The 20,879-nt window shown below is 42.0% G+C and overlaps 1 protein-coding gene across 1 annotated transcript; it reads right to left on the bottom strand.

Moving 5' to 3' along the window:
* Positions 1-372: 372 nt before the first annotated feature.
* Positions 373-19,414, bottom strand: GTPBP10 (GTP binding protein 10). The gene is made up of 10 exons (XM_019532965.1): positions 19,347-19,414; positions 18,418-18,611; positions 18,234-18,325; positions 14,671-14,815; positions 12,163-12,236; positions 10,280-10,332; positions 7,072-7,179; positions 5,748-5,825; positions 3,248-3,371; positions 373-901 (listed from the first exon to the last, which is right to left on the bottom strand). The coding sequence occupies exons 1-10, from the start codon at positions 19,377-19,379 to the stop codon at positions 699-701; spliced, it is 1,104 nt and encodes a 367-aa protein (XP_019388510.1). The 5' UTR covers positions 19,380-19,414; the 3' UTR covers positions 373-698.
* Positions 19,415-20,879: the final 1,465 nt, after the last annotated feature.

The following is a 20,879-nucleotide window of genomic DNA, read 5'->3' as shown; positions in this document are numbered from 1 at the left end:
CACCTCCCCCTCCTGCCACTGCACTGCATACTCCTGCGGTTCCTCTCTTACTCTTCCCCGCTGCACTGTGTGTGCAGGCACTCCATCTTAACTCAGCTCCCTGGCCAAGGGATCTTCCACTACGCCGCACCTCTTGGGCACCCCAGACCATAGGCTCCCACAGCACCACAGGCTGTGCCATGCTGCAGTGCCACATCCCCTGAGCAGGGTAGGGGAAGCCAGAGGGAGAGAGAGCCTGGAGACCCCAGCTGCTTCTGCAGATAGAGCAATGGGGGCCAAGCAATGCCTTTATTTTAAGAATTCTCCTTCAAAGCTTGAGTGTGCAAAAAGCTTGTAAGTATTCATCATGATTAAGAAAAAAACAAGACCATGTGTATGAAGAATTATGCAATTGTTTTGAAGAAAATTCACTATATATTACCGCACTATATTGTTTAAATCTTCACAACGTTAGGAAATGTTTTAAAATTAAATGTATTCCTCACAATATATGTGCCAGGTTAAACTTTTCAGGTTTGCTTTTATGACAGGGTAAGAGTTCAAACCATACTGGCATGGGTTCAGGGAACAATGAAGTCAAGTTCCATTTCATGACAGCCGAGTACACTCTTGCCAACATATAGATTTGGCATCTAATCAGAAGTCCAAAAATTAAGCCAACATCCACCAAAGAATGAATTCCAGCATTTAATTATCTGCTATACTTCCAAAGCCTGCAAAATGTCAAGTTTTTTTTTGTGATATTCTTCATTCTCTTTCTCTCTTTCTTCATCTAGTGAGTTTCTTATACAGGTTTTCAGTTCTTCAATTCCTTCTCCAGTAAATGTTGAGATGGCGATTATATCTTTAAACTCTATAGTGCTTTGTGGAATCATCTCTTTCTGCAGCAAGTGGAAAAAGTCTTAAAAAAAACAAACCCCAACACACTTATGGTTAGTACGCAGTATTTTTTTACACTATAAAGCAAAAATCGTCACTGACTGCACTTTAGATGGATATTTTAGGTTAAATGGGCATAAAGCTGTTCACAAGGGGGCATGTCTACATGTGTGCTTTAATTAACACTAGCCTACAGGCAGTCCTCAACTTAAGACGTTTTAAGTTACAACGAACAGCACTTATGACATTTATAAATTGACACGGTTTTGACTTTCTGACATCAGTTTCAACTTTACGATGCTTGATCTGATGCCATGCCACACCAAAGAGCAAGTTCGCTGCGTCTCCAATCTCCCTGGAGAACATCTGTCCAAACTTCTTTGGACACTTTCTTTAAGAAAGCAGACAAGACCTCAGAAAAATCTGAAGCCAAGACTCCTGAGAAGACTCCAGCCAAGAACCCTTCAAAAAGTCCAGCAAAGTCACCTCAAAGAAGTCCTTCTAAATCAATACGATTGCTTTTTACAATATAAACACACTAATGTAGCTATACTACTCATCTATAATTGATTGAGTACAAAATTCTGGGTTATTTTTGGTGAAAATACGGTATTGGGCTTGGTTCAGGAACCAATCCCACATTTATAACATTGTTCCTATGGGAAAATCAGTTTAGAGTCGCAACATTTTGACTTGGAACACGGTGTTCAGGAACCAACTGTGTCGTAACTCCAAGGACTGCCTGTATCTTACTGCACATTAAAGCATCACAAAAAAACGTGCTCTTTAGCTAACGTTTATTAAAATAGGCTAATGTGCATTCTTCTCGTATCTCACAATGGATCTAGTACTAGATCTAATGCACATTACATAAAACACATTAATGAACATATAGACATGGCCCTGCAACTGCAATATATACATGTAAAACATTTATTTTAAAACATACCAAATTTAAGACAGACAGGAATGCCCTAGAACACAAGTTCTAGTAACTGCAGTTAAAAGTATGTTTTTCTTTGCATTAAAAGTATGTTTTTTTCCCCTCAGGATATGATTCTGATCTTTGCTTCTAAGCACAGAGTACACAGGGGGACTAAGAAAGTCAGAAGCCACCCTTGTGCTCTCCCAATTCAAGGTTGATCTGCTAGGAAGTTGTCATCCCACTGCAGCCTATTACCCATGAAGGCCCAAGACACAGCAAGCTTATAAGTAGCTGCCCAAATCTCCACACCAGGGTAACCCAACCCTGACTACATAATGTCTCATATGTAACTGGGATTTCAAGCAGATCCTTTGGAACCATCTGTGCAGGGGGGGTTTCTCTTTCAAAAAAACTGAGCATTTTGGTTCCTTTTACTCTTCCTAAACAGACAGAGAAGCTAATGACTTTTCCTGTCTGTGGAGCTCACATAAGGATTCCACCATACATCTATATGAACGTATTTGTTTCCATACAACTGTTGTCACTTATAAATGTATGTTCAGTGAATAAAATACACATTTTTGTGGTATGTGAGGTTTACTTGTGCTTACACAGGTTTTTTTATGTACTAGACAATCAAAATTGTATATGGATTCAGCACATACTGCAGTTGTATCAGTATACTGACAGCATTTATTGAATTGTGTAAGGTTTTCTAGTTTACATGTTGCTTCTGAACACTTGTACTCAGGTTCTAACCAGACATCCCAGAAATGTCTAAAGGCAGGCAAAAAAGAAGAACTTCTTAATGTTGTTACTGTGCAATATATATATAAGAGAGGGGAAGGTATTAGTTTAAGAGCTAGTGGGCACCATTCTCTCTTTAAAAGAAGAAATCTTTTTCAGAGTTACTGTTTTGTCTAATTGACACCTTCCAAGGACTGATGAGGGACTGGTTTGCATTAGTTTCTAGAGAATCTCAGGACAAAAAAACCTCTCCAAATTTCTGGGTCTTCTGCTTTCCAACACCCATCTCCCTCCCCAATCTACATTTGTTTCTTGGTCACTTGGTTTGAGAAATACCAGTGTATTCTGCTGTTCTGTGATCCCAAAGGGAAAGCAAAAGGAAAGAAAGTTGGTAAGGACACTTATTTTTTGTTTGTATAAAATTAATAAGTCAGCACCTAATAAAATACACTTTCATTTGTGCTATTTAAATAATCTCCTTGTCATCAGAAGTTGTTAACTAACAAAGGTGTAAACTGAGCAACATTAATTAAATTGATTTAAATATTACAGAAAAATGAAGACTCTTTTTGCCTATTTTACTACTCAGCTTATCATCAAGTAGCAGACACTTCTGAAAATACTTACAATCAACTTGTTTACAATATATAGTGGGTCACTTAAAAAAAAAAGCTGCAGTATATTAGTTTAGTTTACCTTGAGGCTTCTGTAACTGTTTCATAAGTTCATGCAGGTTATCCTGTGCATTAGGCAAGTCCATTTTATTCACAGCAAGAATAGCACGCTTTGTCTGAAGTTTCTCATTGTATAACTCTAGCTCCTTAAAGTAAAGGTTAATTTGCATTTGTAAGATTTTTTTTTCACTTAAAAGTACTTTTTAGTTTTCTTTTCTCCCGCCCAATCAACTGAAAGGCCATCACACTACTGACCAGACAGTGAAATTTACTTTAGTACATTGACCTGAAGCACATGAGTAGTTCGATAAAAGAACCAGATGTTCACTGAAACTCAATGGGCATGTCTACATGAGACCCTTTACTGTGCAGCAGATTAACTTGCTGTGAAGTAAAGTGTCACTGTCTACACAGGTGTGACAATTAGGGTGTAGCAGACTAATTTGCTGTGCTGCCAGATACTACTTGTAACTGATGAGACTATCTGGCAGTGTAGTAAATTACTGTGCTTAAATGCATGTGTAAGACAGTGACATTCAAATTAGTTTACTCAGGCTCAAATTGAGCTGGAGTATATTCAGTCACATTAATTGCTCGTGTAGACACGCTCACCTTGTTTACATGCGTTCACTGTAGGTATGCACCATATACAATTCTGACTCATTTCTCATAATGATGATGGACAGCTTTGTTCTTTTTATTCATATCTGCATTAGGACACATACAAAACATTTATTCCTATTTTGTTACAGTTCTGAAAACTTTCAGCAAAGTCTACAACAACTTTTTAAAAGAAGGGAAAGTTTTGGCTATCTTCCATATTCTTAAATTTAAAAATGTACAAGACCCTCTTCTGTGCCTCATACCAAAGATAATAAAAATGCAAATCACACAGCAAGGAAATGTACATTAGCATAAGCTAACGCAGAAAACAAGTTACAGGATTTGGGAAAGAAAAAAAATCAGTACAAGTGCAACATCATCTTTAAATATATCATTTAAAAATCACACGTGATGATGAAAACTCATAACAGCATAAGGCATGAGATTCAGAACTAGTCCCCAGCAGGGAATGGTTTCTGCAAAGCTGAAGACTGAACAGGCTCTTGGGACAAATTTTGTGACCCAAAGGACCTGAAGCCTAGGATTTAGTAGCATACTCATTTCCATTCCTCAGAAAACTAACAGTCATGTATGTGACTGAAAAGATACAATTTCTTTTTAATTTCAGCTTGACTTCACAGCATCTCTTCATATAATAGAAAGTAAGGAAGCAACTGTGTCTAAAGCAGTGATTCTCAACCTTTTTTGTAGCAAGACCCATTTGTAAGCATCACTGGCCAGTCCCAACTCAACAGCCTTCATTTCTGGCCCACTACCCTCCAGACCCAGGCTCCAGCCCTGCAGTGTGGGGGGCAGGGGGTGGATGTGTAGGTTACAGAGGTCCTCAAAAGCAGCCCCTTGCAGGCTAGAACTCTGCCAGCCTGCAAGGGAAAAGCAATGATTTCCCACTTTTTTCTCACATTTTTAAAGTTTGTTTGCAACCCTTTCACATATTTTTGTGAATCATGGGTTGAAACACACTGGTGTAAAGCAGACCTGAATAGCTCCAAACCTTTTAGAGTTGCTGGCAAAAAGGATTAAATCAGTCCAAAAAAACCCAGCTACTTGTTAGCTGGCCTTCATTTGTATGTTCTAACCCAGCAGCCACCTAATAAACATTTAGGCTACGGACAGACATTCAAAAAGCCTGAGCCTGAATTGATTTAATCTTTGCATGTTAGTTTAACCTGGCTAGGCTAAATCAATTCTGTAACCACACAGACATCCCAGAAATGCAGGCACATACATACCTGTAGTGGCTCAGGCTAGAAGCCCGAGGGTGCTAGAGTACCCCCTCCCTTCCTTCCACAGCATGGAGCTGAGGGGGCATGGCCAAGTTCAGGCAGGAGCTCTGATTAGCCCAGCAGGGAATTGATAACAGTGTTCATCATCCAGTTAAGAAAACAACAGAGGGACATTACCAGCTACCTGTTGATTCAGCAACAGACAGTCGCCAGCATGTGGTCTGCTAGCTACTACACAGACATCTCCTCAGCAGGGCAGAGGGGAGGGGGGGATTCCTACTTAGCAAGGAATGGTGAGGGGAAGGGGGAAGCAGCCTGCAGTCTCTGGAGCTACAGTCAGGGAGCAGAGGGGAGGGGCCAGCCCTGCCGGGATACTGGGGGTGTCAGGTATATCTTAAACCAGCAAGGGTCTTGGACAGACACTGCATAAATGGGTTTGAGCCAAATCAGTTGATACTACATTCAACCAGGTTTATCTCAAACCAGTTTCAGCTATTCTCAAACTGGTTTATGTGCACTGAACATCTGTTCTGTTACAGGCTTAAACCAGTTTCTGATCACTTAAACCGGTTTGTGCATAATATCTGTCCCTAGCTTTAAAATTACAAACAAGAAGTATCCAGTACTCTTCCTTGGCAGGATGCACCATTACTATCTATGGGAATAGGAAATTACCTTTGTAAGAAGTAGGATAGTTTCAAAAGGTGTTCTGAACATAGTTTTAAGAGAGAGCTGAAAGCCAGAGACATCAACCTAAAAAGAAAGATAAAGTTACAAAGGAACTCCCTCTCCGCAAGTCCTACCATTGTCTAAAAAACCCAGGCCCAAGAATACTTTTTTTTATGGGAATCTTAATCCAAAAAAGAAACATAGGAGTAGAAGGGACCATCTGGGTCACTGGGGTTAAGTGCAGCCCCCTGCAATCTTTAATAAACTTGCAATAGCCTTCATTACATTAATATCCATCAGTTTATTTAGATTTCCATAATACACACTATGTTAAATTATATGTTTACCATAAAACATAAGAACAGCAATATTTTTCCCTGAAAGCTGGTTACATTAAGACAGTGGTTCCCAACCATTTTTAGACTCAAGGCATCTCTCATTAGATGCAAGGTGCCTTCACAAAATGCTACGTTTTATTTTTCCACTTGTTTTTTTGACTGTAGAAAAACAACAGAGCAGTTTTCCTGCTGCAAAGAGCTCAGAAAGACCACAACAGGTCAAAATAATTTTAATTTTAGAGATTTGTATTTGATTCTGGGTTTATCCTGTGAATCATGTTTGCACATCCAACAGTGCTAATACTGCACAGCACATCCTGTGGCACTGCTGCATCCTGATTGAGAATCATCGCATTTAGTCTTGCAGGATCATAAGTTTTAAAGGATAAGAAAATAAGTCTGAAAGGGACCTCATAAAGTCCCCTAGTCCAGACCCTGCTCAACACAATCCCTAAAACAAACTATCCTAGCCAAGTGTCTGTCTAACCAGTTCTTGAAAATGTCCAGGGACAGAGATTCTGGAACCTCTTTACGTAGGCTGTTCCAATAACTGACCACCCTCAAAATCAGAAAGTTCTAATTCCCAATCTAAATTTCCTCTGCTTCACTTTAACATCATTGCTCCTAGTTCTATCCCTTACAGCCACAGAGAAAAGGGTATCTTCATCATCTCCATAAGTGTCCCTCAGGCAGACTGTTGAAGACTGTTATCAAATCTCCCTCCCCTCCCCGCACTCTTCTCCAGACCAAATAATCCTAGCTCTTTCAGCCTTTTCTCATAAATCATACTTCCCAGGTATCTAATAGTATTTGTTGCTCTCCACTGGACTCTTCCCACATTCTTCTTGAAGCGTGGGGTGCAAAATTGGATGCTTACTCTAAGTGAATCCTTACCAGCGCCAAAAAGAGCAAGTAGGCTAAATACAGAGAAATGGTTAAACAGATTCACAAGCTAAATTCAAGCAGCCATTGACGTTAATATAATTACTTACAACAAAGAGAAGTTGTTTGGTTCTTTCTACATGCTTGAGAAATTTATGACCCATTCCTCTGTTTACATGAGCACCTTCAATCAATCCTGGAAGATCAGCTACTGAGATCTAGGAACACAAAAAATAAAGATACTCAGAGGGAAAACAGTACCCAGTAAGATTTTTAAAATGGTCAACACTCCAGACATATCTATATTCGTGAGAAAAAATAAAATAGGTATTCCACAAATACCTCTGAGACAACGCTTTCTCAGCTATTTATTCTTCATTCACTGGCAATATCTACAAGCCTTTGCAACACATTTAAAATAAGTCTGATTTAGATGAAGAAATTGCAGAAACATCACTTCTGATGCTACTTCTCAGCAACTTAAAAAATGAAGTATTACTATTTCAGCAAGGTCTTGCAAAATTCATTTATCACTAGAGAAGAGAAGCTCTCTAGAAAGTAGGAAGATTAGGCCGCTAGTCCAGACTGGACTTAAAATGCTACTAGACTAGAAAACAAAGTATGTTCCTTACAGTTACAGAGATACTTTTCAAAATGTGAATTTAGACAGAACTGTCCTCCTGGGTCTGTGGGCAAACTCATTTTTTTCCTCAAGCTAAAATTAACTGTTTGGTTAAGTGTCAAAGCAGACAAGACTCTTGTTATTTTCACACTACTGCTGCTTGAGAACATGTCAAGGTCCATCAGAAATACATGCCAGATGCTCTTTTGTCTGTTGTCTTAGATAGACAGGAGATAAATGACCCCTCCACTTCCCACCATCTGGAAAATGGTTTAGTCACCGGGCTCTAGAAAGGGAATAAGCAAGCAGAGGAAGCAAAAAAGATTCATCTGCCAGTCCATAAGTCAGGAATATAGGGGCTGCAAAACTACTCAACCCTTATTAGCCAGAGGCCTGGGCTACAGCAGTTTTGCCAGCAGAAGGTATGTTGTGTCAGCCAAACTGCAAATATATCCACTGTAAGTGCGCACAGATCCCTATGAGGAGAGCTCTCATTCTGGTGGGAGAGCAATATCTACTCTGTAAGCGATACGATTCTCCTGCCATGGGAACCCTGCCAGAAAACACAGGCAGATGTGCCCAGATTTTCTACCAGCAGCTGCAGCCTGCTTGCACAGCTGGTACCTACCAAAATGCACTGGGGTCCTTGACAATTCAGCTACTGTAGTGGAACTTCTTCTGCCTGTGCAAGAGGAAACATTCTCCTTTGGGTTCCCCTGTAGGAACAGCTGTCTGATAGCAGATGCCTTGCAATACAAACCAAAAGGCTGATCTAAGGGCTGAATGTTGAGAAGGTCCCAAGGCTAATATAGACTAGGACTCTCAGCATCCTACTCTTCTCCCCAACCCCAGAACTATGGGACTGGCCTTCTAATAAGGCACTTTGCTGGTGAGCAAACTTCTGCTCATTCATCATGCTACCCTCTGGCCAGTACAGACATTAACTATGTATTTGTATCTTTACTTACATAACCTATGTATTTAAACTATGGGAGGAATAAAGGAATGTAGAGACCAACTGAGCATCTGTGAGTGAAAAGAAACAGGGATTAGCGCTGTATCAGTTTTAGAAAAATGGAAAAAAATACAGAACAAATGAGAAGTTCCTGCTGAATTTAGTGATAGACAGCCTTGGGTAATAAAAGCTGTCCCTGGGTATTCAGTGGAGAAAGATATGCCACAGAGTAATGGTTACTGATTTCCAGAAGGCCCCTCTTTTCCAGCGTTAAAAACTATTCATTATCTGTTGCAAAGGTCTAGGCTATTTCAGATTTCTCCTCTTTTTAGAAGTTGCCAATTTTCTCTTTCAATTAAGGGACACATTTTACCATTAATTCTGATTGTGAGTTGTGCACATAAACGGTAGACCCTAGCTCCCATTCACAGCTTTGAGATCCCATCGGATTTAAATAGTCCCAATTTGGGGAATGCATTGAATTCCTACACACCTTCAAAATCTTGGGCAGGGTGTTGGCCCGATTACCCCAGTTTTCTAAAGTATTTTAATCAATGCATAAGAAAACAAACAAATGAAGTGGTTAGTCATGATGTTAAACTCCCACCACACATTCATCAACTATTTAAGATTAACAAGTTCCATAGGAACAGCATAAAGGTTTTCTTTAGATCAATCAGAAAAATACTATCCTTTAAATATTAATAGCATATGAAAAAAAGATATAAACAAACATATTTTGCTTGAAGTAAGATGGTGGTTTCCTCTACAGCTGCTTCAGTTTTACATTTCATGCAACCAAACAACTCAGAATCAAAATTCTCTACTTTCCTAGTATTTCTCTAACATACAAAACCCAAACGTGTGAACAGACATTCTATATATTTTAGACAAATCTTATCTTACTATAAAAAAAAAAAAAAGCACATGGAGATGCAAGAGTCACACATACTCCTTGGATGTCATTGTCAAATTATCTATGGTCTGATCCTGCAAGATCCTGAATATTCTCCTGAGATCACTGGGAATTCCTTGCAGGACAAGGAATATACAAGGATAGCAAATGTAAGTGATGTTACACTGATTTTAATACAGGGAAATAAGGCACTAGTGTTCAGATACTCAGATGTGTAGTACGTAGCAAGTTTTTCTCCTCTGATTATACAAGGCTGCAAGGTAAAAAAAAAAGTATCTTTCCTTTTATTTTTATTCAACAAAAATGTCAAGAAGCGTTACTTCACATTTCTAGGGCAAAATACTAAAGAAACTATTAGTTTTATATTGAAAACAAACCCATATATTTCTACTGTTTTCTAAAGAAACCCAAACTCAGGGAAGAGTTTTTAGGGTTTTTCCTCCCCACCAGATTCTGGGTAGGTAATATATTCCTAGTAAATATTGAGCAACTTAAAAGCACTCATTTTTTAGATGTGCAGGTGGAACAGGAAAGCTGACTGGATTTAGATGCTAGACTATTAGTAAATTCTAACACTTTGTAAACAGAAAGAATCAGGATTCTATTGGGGAGGATAAAAGAGTTCCTAATTTCACACAGTTAAAAACTACAAGAATTTTCTCTCACAAGAAAATTGAAAAAAAAACAACCCGGTTAATTTAAGGTTATATTGCAGAATTAGGTTCCACTACAGTAGAAGAACTGATAGGTTTGGAGCACTACAGACATTTAACTAGTCAGCTATACCCTATGTATAACATCTAGAAAGGGACTTTCTATACCAACCTGTTTCAAATCTGGATACATAATCTTTCCAAGCTCAGGTTTTACTGTTGTAACTGGAGCAGGAAGTAAAAAAACCCAAAAAACAAACAAAAAAACTTTGTTACATTCAGTTTTTAATACAAAATCTTCATGCCTTATTTATTGGAATCAATTACTCTTATTCCTGTGACATTTTCTCTAATTTAATTATTGTACAATGAAAGATAAAATGACATTGTAGTGATTTTTACTGCTCAGTAACAGATATGCAGGCTCAAATATGAACCAAAATATTGTTAATAATTAATGCCACTTTTTTTAAGGTTTAACCCACCAACTTTTCCCCCATTCTTTTCATAGTGACTATTCCTTTTTCCTTCCGTCTCCCCTTTGCTGCTGTCAATTTTGAGAGGTCAGTGGTAAAATGCAACCACGGTGTTTATAGCCTTTCACATTGCTTCCACCAAGCTTTTAAGGATTGCAAAGAGCTTACATGACACTGATGTACAAATACAAAATGTGAGGTAAAGTGTCTCTCAACAATTCTGCTTGTTTTTGTTACTGTCTTTTCTCAGCTGGATAGAACTGACATTTAAAAAGGCAGATGGAACTAAAATGAAGACTGGGTCCAAAAACTGATGAGACTTGTTATCTTTTACCTTTCAATTCCAATCTGCAGTTTTTGGATTTACAAAACTGTCATCTCACCCCCACCCCCTCCCTAAGTAAAGTCTTGCAGGTAAAGTCACCATGCACATAGTAAACTAGTTTTTAAAGGCTCTGAGTAGTTTGGTGGGGGGGGTGTTGTGAAATAATGGGAATGGCCCCCTTGCCACCAATTAATCCCATCCATATGACTGGCAGAAGAAGGTCTTATAATCCCACATGGAAGTGATGTTAAATGGTAAATTATCCTGCCTGTTTCCTTCATATGTGATAAGCAGTAAGCAGACAGAGAGAAGCAGCAGCAGGCAGGCACTACTGCATTTGCTTAAACATCTTACTACCGCTTAAGGGAAATTCTCCAACAAAACTGACAGCAATATGATCTGACAAATAAGTACAACTTTTGGAGGGACTGGAGTTTAATGGAAGACAAGTGTTGTTTTACTGTATGATTTACCAGTGGCAACTCTACTTCCACATGCAATGCTTATGGAAAAAGAGGGAGTTGACTGTACAGGGCTATGCTGCTTCTAGTTAGGAGTTAGCACATGTGGGTGTCTTAGTTTGTTGCCATATAGCAAGCTTCTTCATTGCCCTGGGCACTGATGGGTGGGGAAAGGACCAGAGCCATATCTGGTAAGATTTGTGCCCTCTGCAGCTATGGTCTCGGCTGATGTCCAGGTCCCAGGGGGTAGAGGCAAGAGGGCCCTAGAGTCCTGGCAGCCAAGAAGTTAAGTGCCAATCATGGCAAAGATATAAAATTCATAATTTGTTGGCGGGGGCTGTCTCTGCTCTCTCTTTTTCCTGAGCACATAGCCACCAGGACCCAAGAGTCCCCCTACATCACTGCCTGGATCCTTGATCCAATCCACAAAGCGGAAGCCTGTAACTCCTGGAGCAGCAGCATAGCTGATTCCATCTTGGTGAACGCTTGCCTCCATTCTGTGCCAATTCCTCCCATTAATTTCCCTGTCCCCCCTGTTACCTGGCCCCTCTTCACCCACCTCGAGTTATTCTATTGCTGCCTAGAACCACAGAAATGCCCTAAGCTATAACTCAATGACACTTTATTACTTTAAAATCTCCTGATCCTCGATAGGCAACATGTGTATTCATCTACCTTTTGGAAACCTCCCCTCCCACACTCCCCTTTTCTTTTTGAAAGTGTGCAATCAAGTCATAAGAAACACCGTATGTTCTTAACGAACATAAAAAGCAATGAAACAGACTGTACTTACATGCATAATCTGCAATCTGAGGTTTGGCATGAGAAATCTTGCTTAACAAGGAGGATTTTCCTGCATTTGGAAATCTAGAAGGAAAGTTCATATTTATAAATAGTTATTCGCTATATATTATACCTTAATATATGCACTGATGCATCAAATTAATAAAACAAACTTTTATCATTTTTCTGTACTCCTGAATGCCTAACGTAAAGATCTCAAATTCTTATCTAAAGTCAATCCTGTTTAGACTGCAAAGCCCTTTGAGATGATAACTATTGGTACAGTGCCTACTGCATGTACCATACTAGAATTTTACATGGTTTCTTTTTTTACAATTTTGAACCAATTACAATCTATGTACAGCACAGACAAAATAAGACTTCCTGAAATCTGTGAAATGAACTTGTTTACGGTAAACTTAAATTATGGAATGATATTAGAATATTCTTTTAACCACTGTTTCTTACACCTGTGGGGAAAATCATAAGAGAATAGTCCATTCTAGATGTAATAACTGTAAAGGAAGTTTCTCCAATGTAATTTGGAAGAAAGAGAGCATGAGGGATTCTAAGTTTGTGTGTGTCCAATTTCTACATCCTGTTGCTATTTTTTTTTTAAAATAAAATGTTCTGTCTAGCTAAAAGCCCTGAAAAGTCAATGTAGAACCACTGACAGATGAACACTTCAGCAATAAAAAGAACCTATAAATCAAATACCACCTTCAATTAGACCTGCGCTACTTACTATTGCTTTTAGTAAGGGAGTACTGGAGTAATTAAGCCCATAATCTGAAGATGACAAAAATCCATAAGCATCCTGAAGTCAAAACTAACTTAAACAATTCTGTTAACAATGAATGAATTAGAAAATAACAGTAGGGCAAGAGTGATGTTGTAAGCATGATGGCCCAGAAATTTTGAGAGAGGTAAGGATTTCTTAGGGCCATATCTTTTATCAACTCAGCTACACAGTTTATCCAAAATTAGACAATCTTTCAAATGCAAAGCATTCTGCATCAGGTCACTGATCACTGGCTTGATGAAGAATGTCTACATTCAAAAGCTTGTCTAACTTTACACCAACTATGTAGTTGGTCCAATACAAGATATCACCTTGAGAAATCCTTGCCTCTCAGAAAATAAATCTAACTCATGGGCTAAGAACAGACAGTCAGGCTAAGTACAGATATTTGGGGGCACTACAGGGGAGGTGGTAAGGAGCAGGAAAAACTGGAGTTCTTGGGTTTTGGGGTATTGTCTGAGGGAATCCTATCTGCAAGTTGCTGGTTTATTTTAAGCTGCTCTGACCATCTGGATAGGACAGGATTTGATTCTAAAAAGCAAATAAATAATAATAATAATAATAATAATGTTTTCCAATGTTGGAAGAACCCCAAGAGACATGTCAAAATATTACTCTTTCCATTTTTTCCACAAAGTGGTATATTTCCAGAGGAAAAATATAATCTCTTTGAAGTTAAAATTTCAACCTCTCTTCTACATCACAATCTGTACCCAGCCCTGACAATCTTCTCTCAAAACAACATGATTTTTTTAGTCTGATCTAATGGCAAACCACTTTATTATATTAACAACTAGGAGTAACAAACTCAAAAAAGATCAAAGTACAAGCACTAACAGAATATTTGAGGTTGACTCAATCTGGGCAAGATAACAGAACAGAAAACTCACTGATTCTTTTTATGCTTTTAAAGGGAAACTAGCAACTCAAAATACGATTTAAAATTAGGTTTTATTAGAAACCCGCCCCCCCGCACCGCCACTGTTACAAAACGTAAGTACAAAAGAAACATTTCCACGTGTGATACCATCAGGTAACCTAAAGTAAAACCACCATCCTATACTCAAGTTTCCAAGCATCAAAAGTAAATGGACTGGCCTATTTTAAGTTAAAAGTGCCTTTCAGAAAATACATCCTTCAAATTTTCCAGACAAATCATTGTAAACAGAAAATAGAACACAACTGATCTATGGTAAATAAACAGCACTAGCATACTTTTACTGTGTTAAAACACTTCTTGGGTTTGCCTTAAGAAACAAATTAAAAAATGTTATCTTTTAATCAGTCACAGTAAGACGTACCAGACTAAGAACATATGAAAACCCAAGCTTTCCAATTCTCCTATCAAAGTGCTTGGACTGAGAGCCCAAATTCCATTTGCACCTGTATACAACCCTCGCCCCCCTCCCCGAAGAGTCACTTGTTAGCATTGTCACTAACAACAGCTAGACCTGGATTCAAACCAATGCATTAAGCCTAGCTACTATTCAACCCATTACGACCAATCCGCTATAACTGTAAAATTGATGTTCGTATCAAAAAACCCCCCAAAAAACCAAACCAAGCAAGTATGACACCTAATGATGAATTCTTAAAATATTAAATAGTAAGACTTATCCATACTGTCACCCTTTCCCTAAATTTAAAAACTTCTTTGCAACCTCCTTTGATTCTAAGTGTTAATTCTCAGACATGGTCAAAAACCACAGTACTCACCCAACTAAGCCAACATCTGCTATAAGTTTGAGATCAAGACGAACAATTCGTTTCTGGCCTTTGGAAGGCTGGAAGTTCGTAACCAACTCACCACCAAGACCACCACGAGCTACCAATAATCTGTCTCCTGCTTTATTAAGTTCTCCTGAAAAAAGTCACCAGTCAGAAAACAATACAGCTCTTCTGCAACAGTTACAAATCTTGATTGGTAAGTAAATCTGCTAAGAGGAATTCTACAAGGCTTCCATATAAGCCCCCTTGTACAGGGTCACAGTACATGTATTTTTTTTTTTAAATCAGAAAACAGGCATGCACCAAGAATTCAAATTCTCAGCACTAAATTCTACTAGGTTAAGTTTCACTTTAAAGCTATCACCCCTTGAAAAGTCTTAAATAGTATGGTATTTTGGAAACACCTGCTACTCAGTTGTATGCTTAAAATACCATCTCTTCCAAAATATTACTTTACAGACAATCAGAAAGCTCGAGGCTGAATCCATTCAAACTGGCAGCTTCCTCCAAGCTGCATAGGTTGAACTGATAACCTGCTGAACTGACATTGTTTCCAATTGGGAAAGGCAGGGGGAGGTTTGCACTGACCCAGGCCAGTAGGCAGGGAGCACTTGACTATCTCTCTCAGCCTGCTGGCCATTGCCAGCACAGCTAAGTATCCACAACTGGCTCCCCCCGGTACATGCTTCCAACCCCCTGCTGTCTCCCCACAGGGGGTTGAGGAGCCCCCTGTCCAGGTGCTGACCCACCTTGGGGGAGCCTCCTCCTCAGGAGTTTTCTCCCAGCCTGTGTTCCCCAGCCCAGGCAGCCCTGGGAAGCTGAAAAGAATCCCCCCTTTCCCTTTCCCTGCTGCTGATTGCTTCAGCTGCTGCCACAGGAGGGAGGGAGAAGCAGTCCTCCCAGCCAGGTGCCTGTCCCTGCAGTCCAGCATGGGGGCACTGGGGAGTCCCTGCCCCTTGCCTTAGCTGCTGGAGTCTCATGGATAGTCTAGGAAGCAAAGGGAAATTCCTTTCCTCTCCTGCATTAGGTTAGCCTGAGACTCACACCAAAGGCAAAACTGGCTGCAGAGGAACAGGAGAATTTCCTTCTTCTTCCTGATGTTGCCTGAGACCAGTAGAGATTAAGGCAAGGTTTTGGAGGGGAAGAATTCCTCTCGGCTCCCTGGGGCTACCCTGGGCTGGGGCAGGGGGAAGTCTCCCCAAGGCAGGCGCTCCCCGGTGCCCTCACACTAGGCTACATGGGCAGGCACCCAGCCCAGGGGACTCCTTCTCCCTCTCTTGTGGCAGCAGCTGAAGCAATCGGCACCTGGGGAGGGGGAAGGCTGCCAGGATCTGAAAAGCCCCCACCACAGGGGCTTTCCCTCCTCCCATGTTTTGTGTAGACCCTGGCCAAGGGGATCTGGCAGTCCGTTCCCCTGCCCCTATGGGCTGACAGATGAAGGCAGGAAGCAGGCTAAGGAGCAGAGGGGTGAAGCAGTCCCTGCTTCAATGGAGAAGGCAGGATAGACCAGGGCTGCAAAACATCCTGGGATGCTAGAGGAATGCAAGTTAACGTGGACTGGGAAGGGATCTGGGACAGAAGTTCCTTAAACCAGTTTGGGTGATTATGAAAGTGGTTTATGTGCTTCTGTTCTGTTATAGGCTTAAACCAGTTTCCAATCACTTAAACTGGTTTACATGCAACTTCTGTGCCTAGCCTAAGTATATAATAGCAAAAGTTATAAAAACTGCAGAAGTTAGCTGGATGTTGTTTGAACAAGAAAAGCTACACATGTCAATGTTAGACCTTTTTTTAGACATATCTATAATAATTTATTAATCAAAATATTTTGAATTTGAGAATGACAATCTATTATAGGTGCTTGCTGTGCAACTTATTTCCAGCAAGTCTTAAACTTTAGTTGAGACAGCTCTCAAGATGCAGAAATTCAGCAAGGACCTTCATCCTTCTAACCCTGTTTTGTAGCACATAAACAAGTTATCCAAAGATCAATGGCTCAGAATAAATCTAACCTGGTTTTAACCTTTAATTCCTGTTTTCTTGTACTCTAGCTCAGTGCTTTTCAACCAGTGCGCCATGAAAAGCTCCTTGGTGTGCTGCAAGAACTGAATGTGAATGAACTGAATCAGATTTGGATTCGCTCCTTGTCCCGCATCCGAGAAGGATCGGAATCAGATTCAGTTCAGTCAGACTCAGCTCCTTCGAACTTGCACCCCGTTGCACACAGAGGCCTAGGAAAGAATCCAAAGGATCTGAATCTGATTCAGATCCTTTGTGTGCCCTGGATGCAGAGCAAACCCAAAAGAGCTGGATCCAGACTTGGGCTGTGCAGGGGGTGGCACCCCTGCGCAGGGCAGGGGTTGGGAGGCACAGTGCTGCTGTGTGGCTCCAATGTGAACACATGGGGAGGCAGGCCTGGCACCAGTGGGAATCACCTGAGGGGGAAGGAGCTGCTGCCAGGCCCGGCCCTGCCAAGAAGCTGGGTGCTGAGGGGTCACAGCACATGCAGGTCAGGCTGGTGCTGCCCCAAGTTGGAGCAGGGTGGGGCAGGTGGGGAGGCCATGCAGGCCACATACAGCACTGAGCACCCCCCACCCAGGGCTCTTACAGAGGTACGTTAGGCTCTGTAAGGCCAGAGGCACTGGGTGCTGGCAGAAGCCACACTGGGGGTGGGGATTAGACTGAGCTGTGCCAATGCTCTTACTGGCACCAGCCCTGCAACATCTTAGCTGGAGGGTCTTGCCCCTGTGCTTAGGGCCAGACCAACACTGTAGGAAGGAAGGAGTTTTACCCTTTGTTCAGACTGGTGCAGACTGGGTGGGGTTTGCTTTCCTCTGCAGTGGGGTATGGCTTCTGCCTGGGGTGTCTCAAGCATTTATTCACTACCTCTGCAGCAGCAGAACACTGGCTGCTGTAGTCCCCCTGCTGCTGTGTCAGAGGTGATGACATAACTTCTGCATATGGGGTTTTTCTGGAATGGTTTGCACAGGCAGGGCTTGGGCTAGGTCCCTGCCAGCCCCTCAGCTCTAGGATGCTGTGATTCTATGCCACACTACTAGTCTCCCAGGCAAGTAAAACAGGGGCATCTTTGCCAGAAAGTGTGGTGCAGTGGCTGCCTAATGCAGGGCACAGAAGTGTCCCATTAACACTGGCATCTAGCACCAGCAAAGACTGTCTACACCCTGGACTCCTTGCCCCCTACCCCCTCCGGTGCCAACAATGGTACCAACATCTGAAAATCTGTAACAGCTGTGCCGCAGAAAATTTTTATTAATGCAAGTGTGCCTTGGGCTGGAAAAGGTTGGGAAACACTGCTCTAGCCAATGATACAAATTGACCAATAGCTACATTACTGGAAGGATCCTCAGTTATTGGGAGTTTCCTCAATGTATTTCTTGTCTCTTGAACATACTTGTCTAAGCATAGAAATCTGTTTTGTCTTTTAAGATGAAACAGTAGCCAGCTGCATGCCAAATTTTTGTTAGATGCTAGTTGCTAGATGCACCCATCTTGTATATAGATGCTTTAAAAAGAGGATAGAAAGTTCTTACCGATCTCTTCTCCATCATCAGTGGTGACTGTAATTCCCACAGGCACACCAACTTCGCAATCTTTTCCTTTATCACCTTTCAGTGCTCTGACACTATCACAAGTTAAACCAGGATTAAAGACACATAATGGGCATTTTCCTCCAAATTAAAACTATTTCCACCAAACCACGTGTGACACCCTTACCTACTGTTGGCTCCAGTTCCAGCCACAAACCGTTTGTTGGGATATCGGGCTTTAACGGTTATCAAGTTAATTTTTTCTCTAGCTACAAACCAGACGTCACCGCCTCTCCCTCCTTCTCCACCGAAATGAGGGTAGCCCATTCCACCAGTGCCTCCTTTCACATGGACTCTCAGATTATCTACAAAGTTGCCATACTAACAAATAACACGAAGTCTTTCATTAGTCTTTTAATCACTGCTTAAACATACACTGAATGCTCTTTTGTCAGAGACTGTTTCCACGGCCTCTGGCCACAGAAAGGTTAATAACAAGAATCATCCTGGCAGTAACCAGCTCAGGAGTCCCCCTCCCTCCAGGAGATCTCTGCACTTTCTACTAAGGGAAGCCTTTGCTTTCATCCCTGCCTGGTACTGCATGCAGGGCTAACAACAGACAGCGGGTTTGATTCGCACCAGCTGCATGCGGCATCAAATCCAGGCCTTGCAGGGTGGACCCCTGACAGGAGAATCGTAGATTGGACAGGGCTTGGCAACATCACCAAATCCAGCGCTCCGCACTGGGCAGGAAGACAAGTGGGGTCAAGTCAGAGGCACAACAAAAGGTAGCCTCGGGGCTGGCTGGGGGGAAAGCTCGCTTTCCTTACTGCCCCCGCGCTTCTCCACCGCAGGGGAAATCCTGGCTTGTTGTCCCACTGCTCCAGACCCCTCTGTGGCCTGGCTCGGGCAGCCCCGCGGAGCCGGGCTGGGGACCAGACGCCTCGGTGCTGCCGGAGCCGCGCGGGCAGAGGACGCCCAGCTCCACCCCCCGCGGGCCGCTTCGCCTCGAGCGGCTCACGCCATGTCGTGGTCACAGAGGCCCGCCTGGAGGTGAGTCCGTCCCGCGGCTCCCTCACGTCCAGTCCCCGGGGTCGCGGCCCGGCCCGCACTGACCTTCCGTAGCAGCGCGCGGGCGGCCCGCACCATGCTGCGCCTGGGCCGGGGCCTGGGCCTGGGCCTGGGCCGCGTGAGGGGAGGGGCGGAAAGCGACTCGCACGGCTCCGTCACGGCGGAAATGGGCGGGACCCGGTTAGCGCCGCCCCCGAGCCCGGGCCCGCCTGGCTGGTGCGCTGTGGCCCAGGCCGGGCCCCGTGTGCAGCCCGCGGGGGGCGGGGAGCGGCCGGACAGGCCTCGGGGCGCAGCCGCCTCTTCTCCAGTCCCGTGGGGAGAGAAGCATTTAGTGCCCCCAAACTTACCGTAGCATCTGGCCCCGCTCGCGGCCATAAGAAACGGCTCCGGGCATAGATTTTATGGGGCCGCTTTTGTGCGTGTTTATTGCGATAGCCCCCTACACGTGTATATATAAGCACGTACGTACATATATGCACATTGGTACACACACCCATCCTACATGCACACGTGCGTATAATCTTCCCACTCATATTTCCTGGACTATCAGGGTTACACGACTCCCACTTTACTAGTCTGGGGTTTTTAAATGACGGCACAAAAAGCAGTTGCAAAATCATTTTTCGAGCACTGGGATTGTGATGGGAGTAACAGGTGTAGCAACTGGGAAACGAAGCCTTTGGTGTTTGGAGGTGTTGTCTTAAGTCTTTCCTAATATGTCAATACACAGCGATGGTGTATTTTCAACATAACTGATTTTTCTCAGAAAAAAAGCAGTCCTTACAAGCACTGAGTGTATAACAGCATATATTAAAAGTGTCCCTCTTCTAGACTCCCCAGTTTAGCAGGCATCTTTCAAGTCTTTCTAGTTTAGATAGTAAGGAACTCCAGGGTGTTGCAACACCTGGAAATAGCAAAGGATTCATTTCCCAGTTCCTGAATAGTAGGGTCAATAATTTAGTTATCGGCTGTACAAAATGTAATAAAAGGTAGATTGTAAACGCATCATTTCACTCAGGCACTGAACAACCATCAGACTTCAACATTTGATCACTGTGGACTGAGCAATGTCTGAATTGATATTGTAAATATAAAACCATAGTCTGTTATAAAAACCTGCCCCATCAAATGTTTTCCTCCAATTCAATTAACCATCTAAAAATATGTTTTTGTCTCTTCCTGATTTAGGAGCCTTCAGGGTGGGGAAATGAAGTATGCAAAATATATGCAAAGTAAATCATTTGTATTTCCATCATGTGTTACACTTTTTCACTATAATTTCATTTTTTCTACTGATTGCCAAATGAATCCAGAGTGATGTTAGAAATATTATTAAAAATGCATTATCAATAGTGTTGTTAGAAAAGCACAGCTGCTAGCTCTCCTTGTCTCCTTGGTGGAAGAGGTGGGGGGGGTTGGAGATTGAAGGGAAAAAAAAAAAGCTACTAAGGGCTCTTTGTATTAAGGTATCACTCTCTCTTTGTTCTGCAAATTTACTATCTCTTTGTTACACTAAATCACACTTTCTTTCATGGCTCCCACATTTCTTAGGCTAGATAAGAATAATCGCCATCTTAG

This window comes from Crocodylus porosus, unplaced genomic scaffold, assembly GCF_001723895.1.
Source record: "Crocodylus porosus isolate Cpor-Errol unplaced genomic scaffold, CroPor_comp1, whole genome shotgun sequence".
Taxonomy (NCBI): Eukaryota; Metazoa; Chordata; order Crocodylia; family Crocodylidae; genus Crocodylus; species Crocodylus porosus.
Note: the sequence above shows the minus strand (reverse complement) of the source record. Positions and strands in the feature narration are given on the sequence as shown.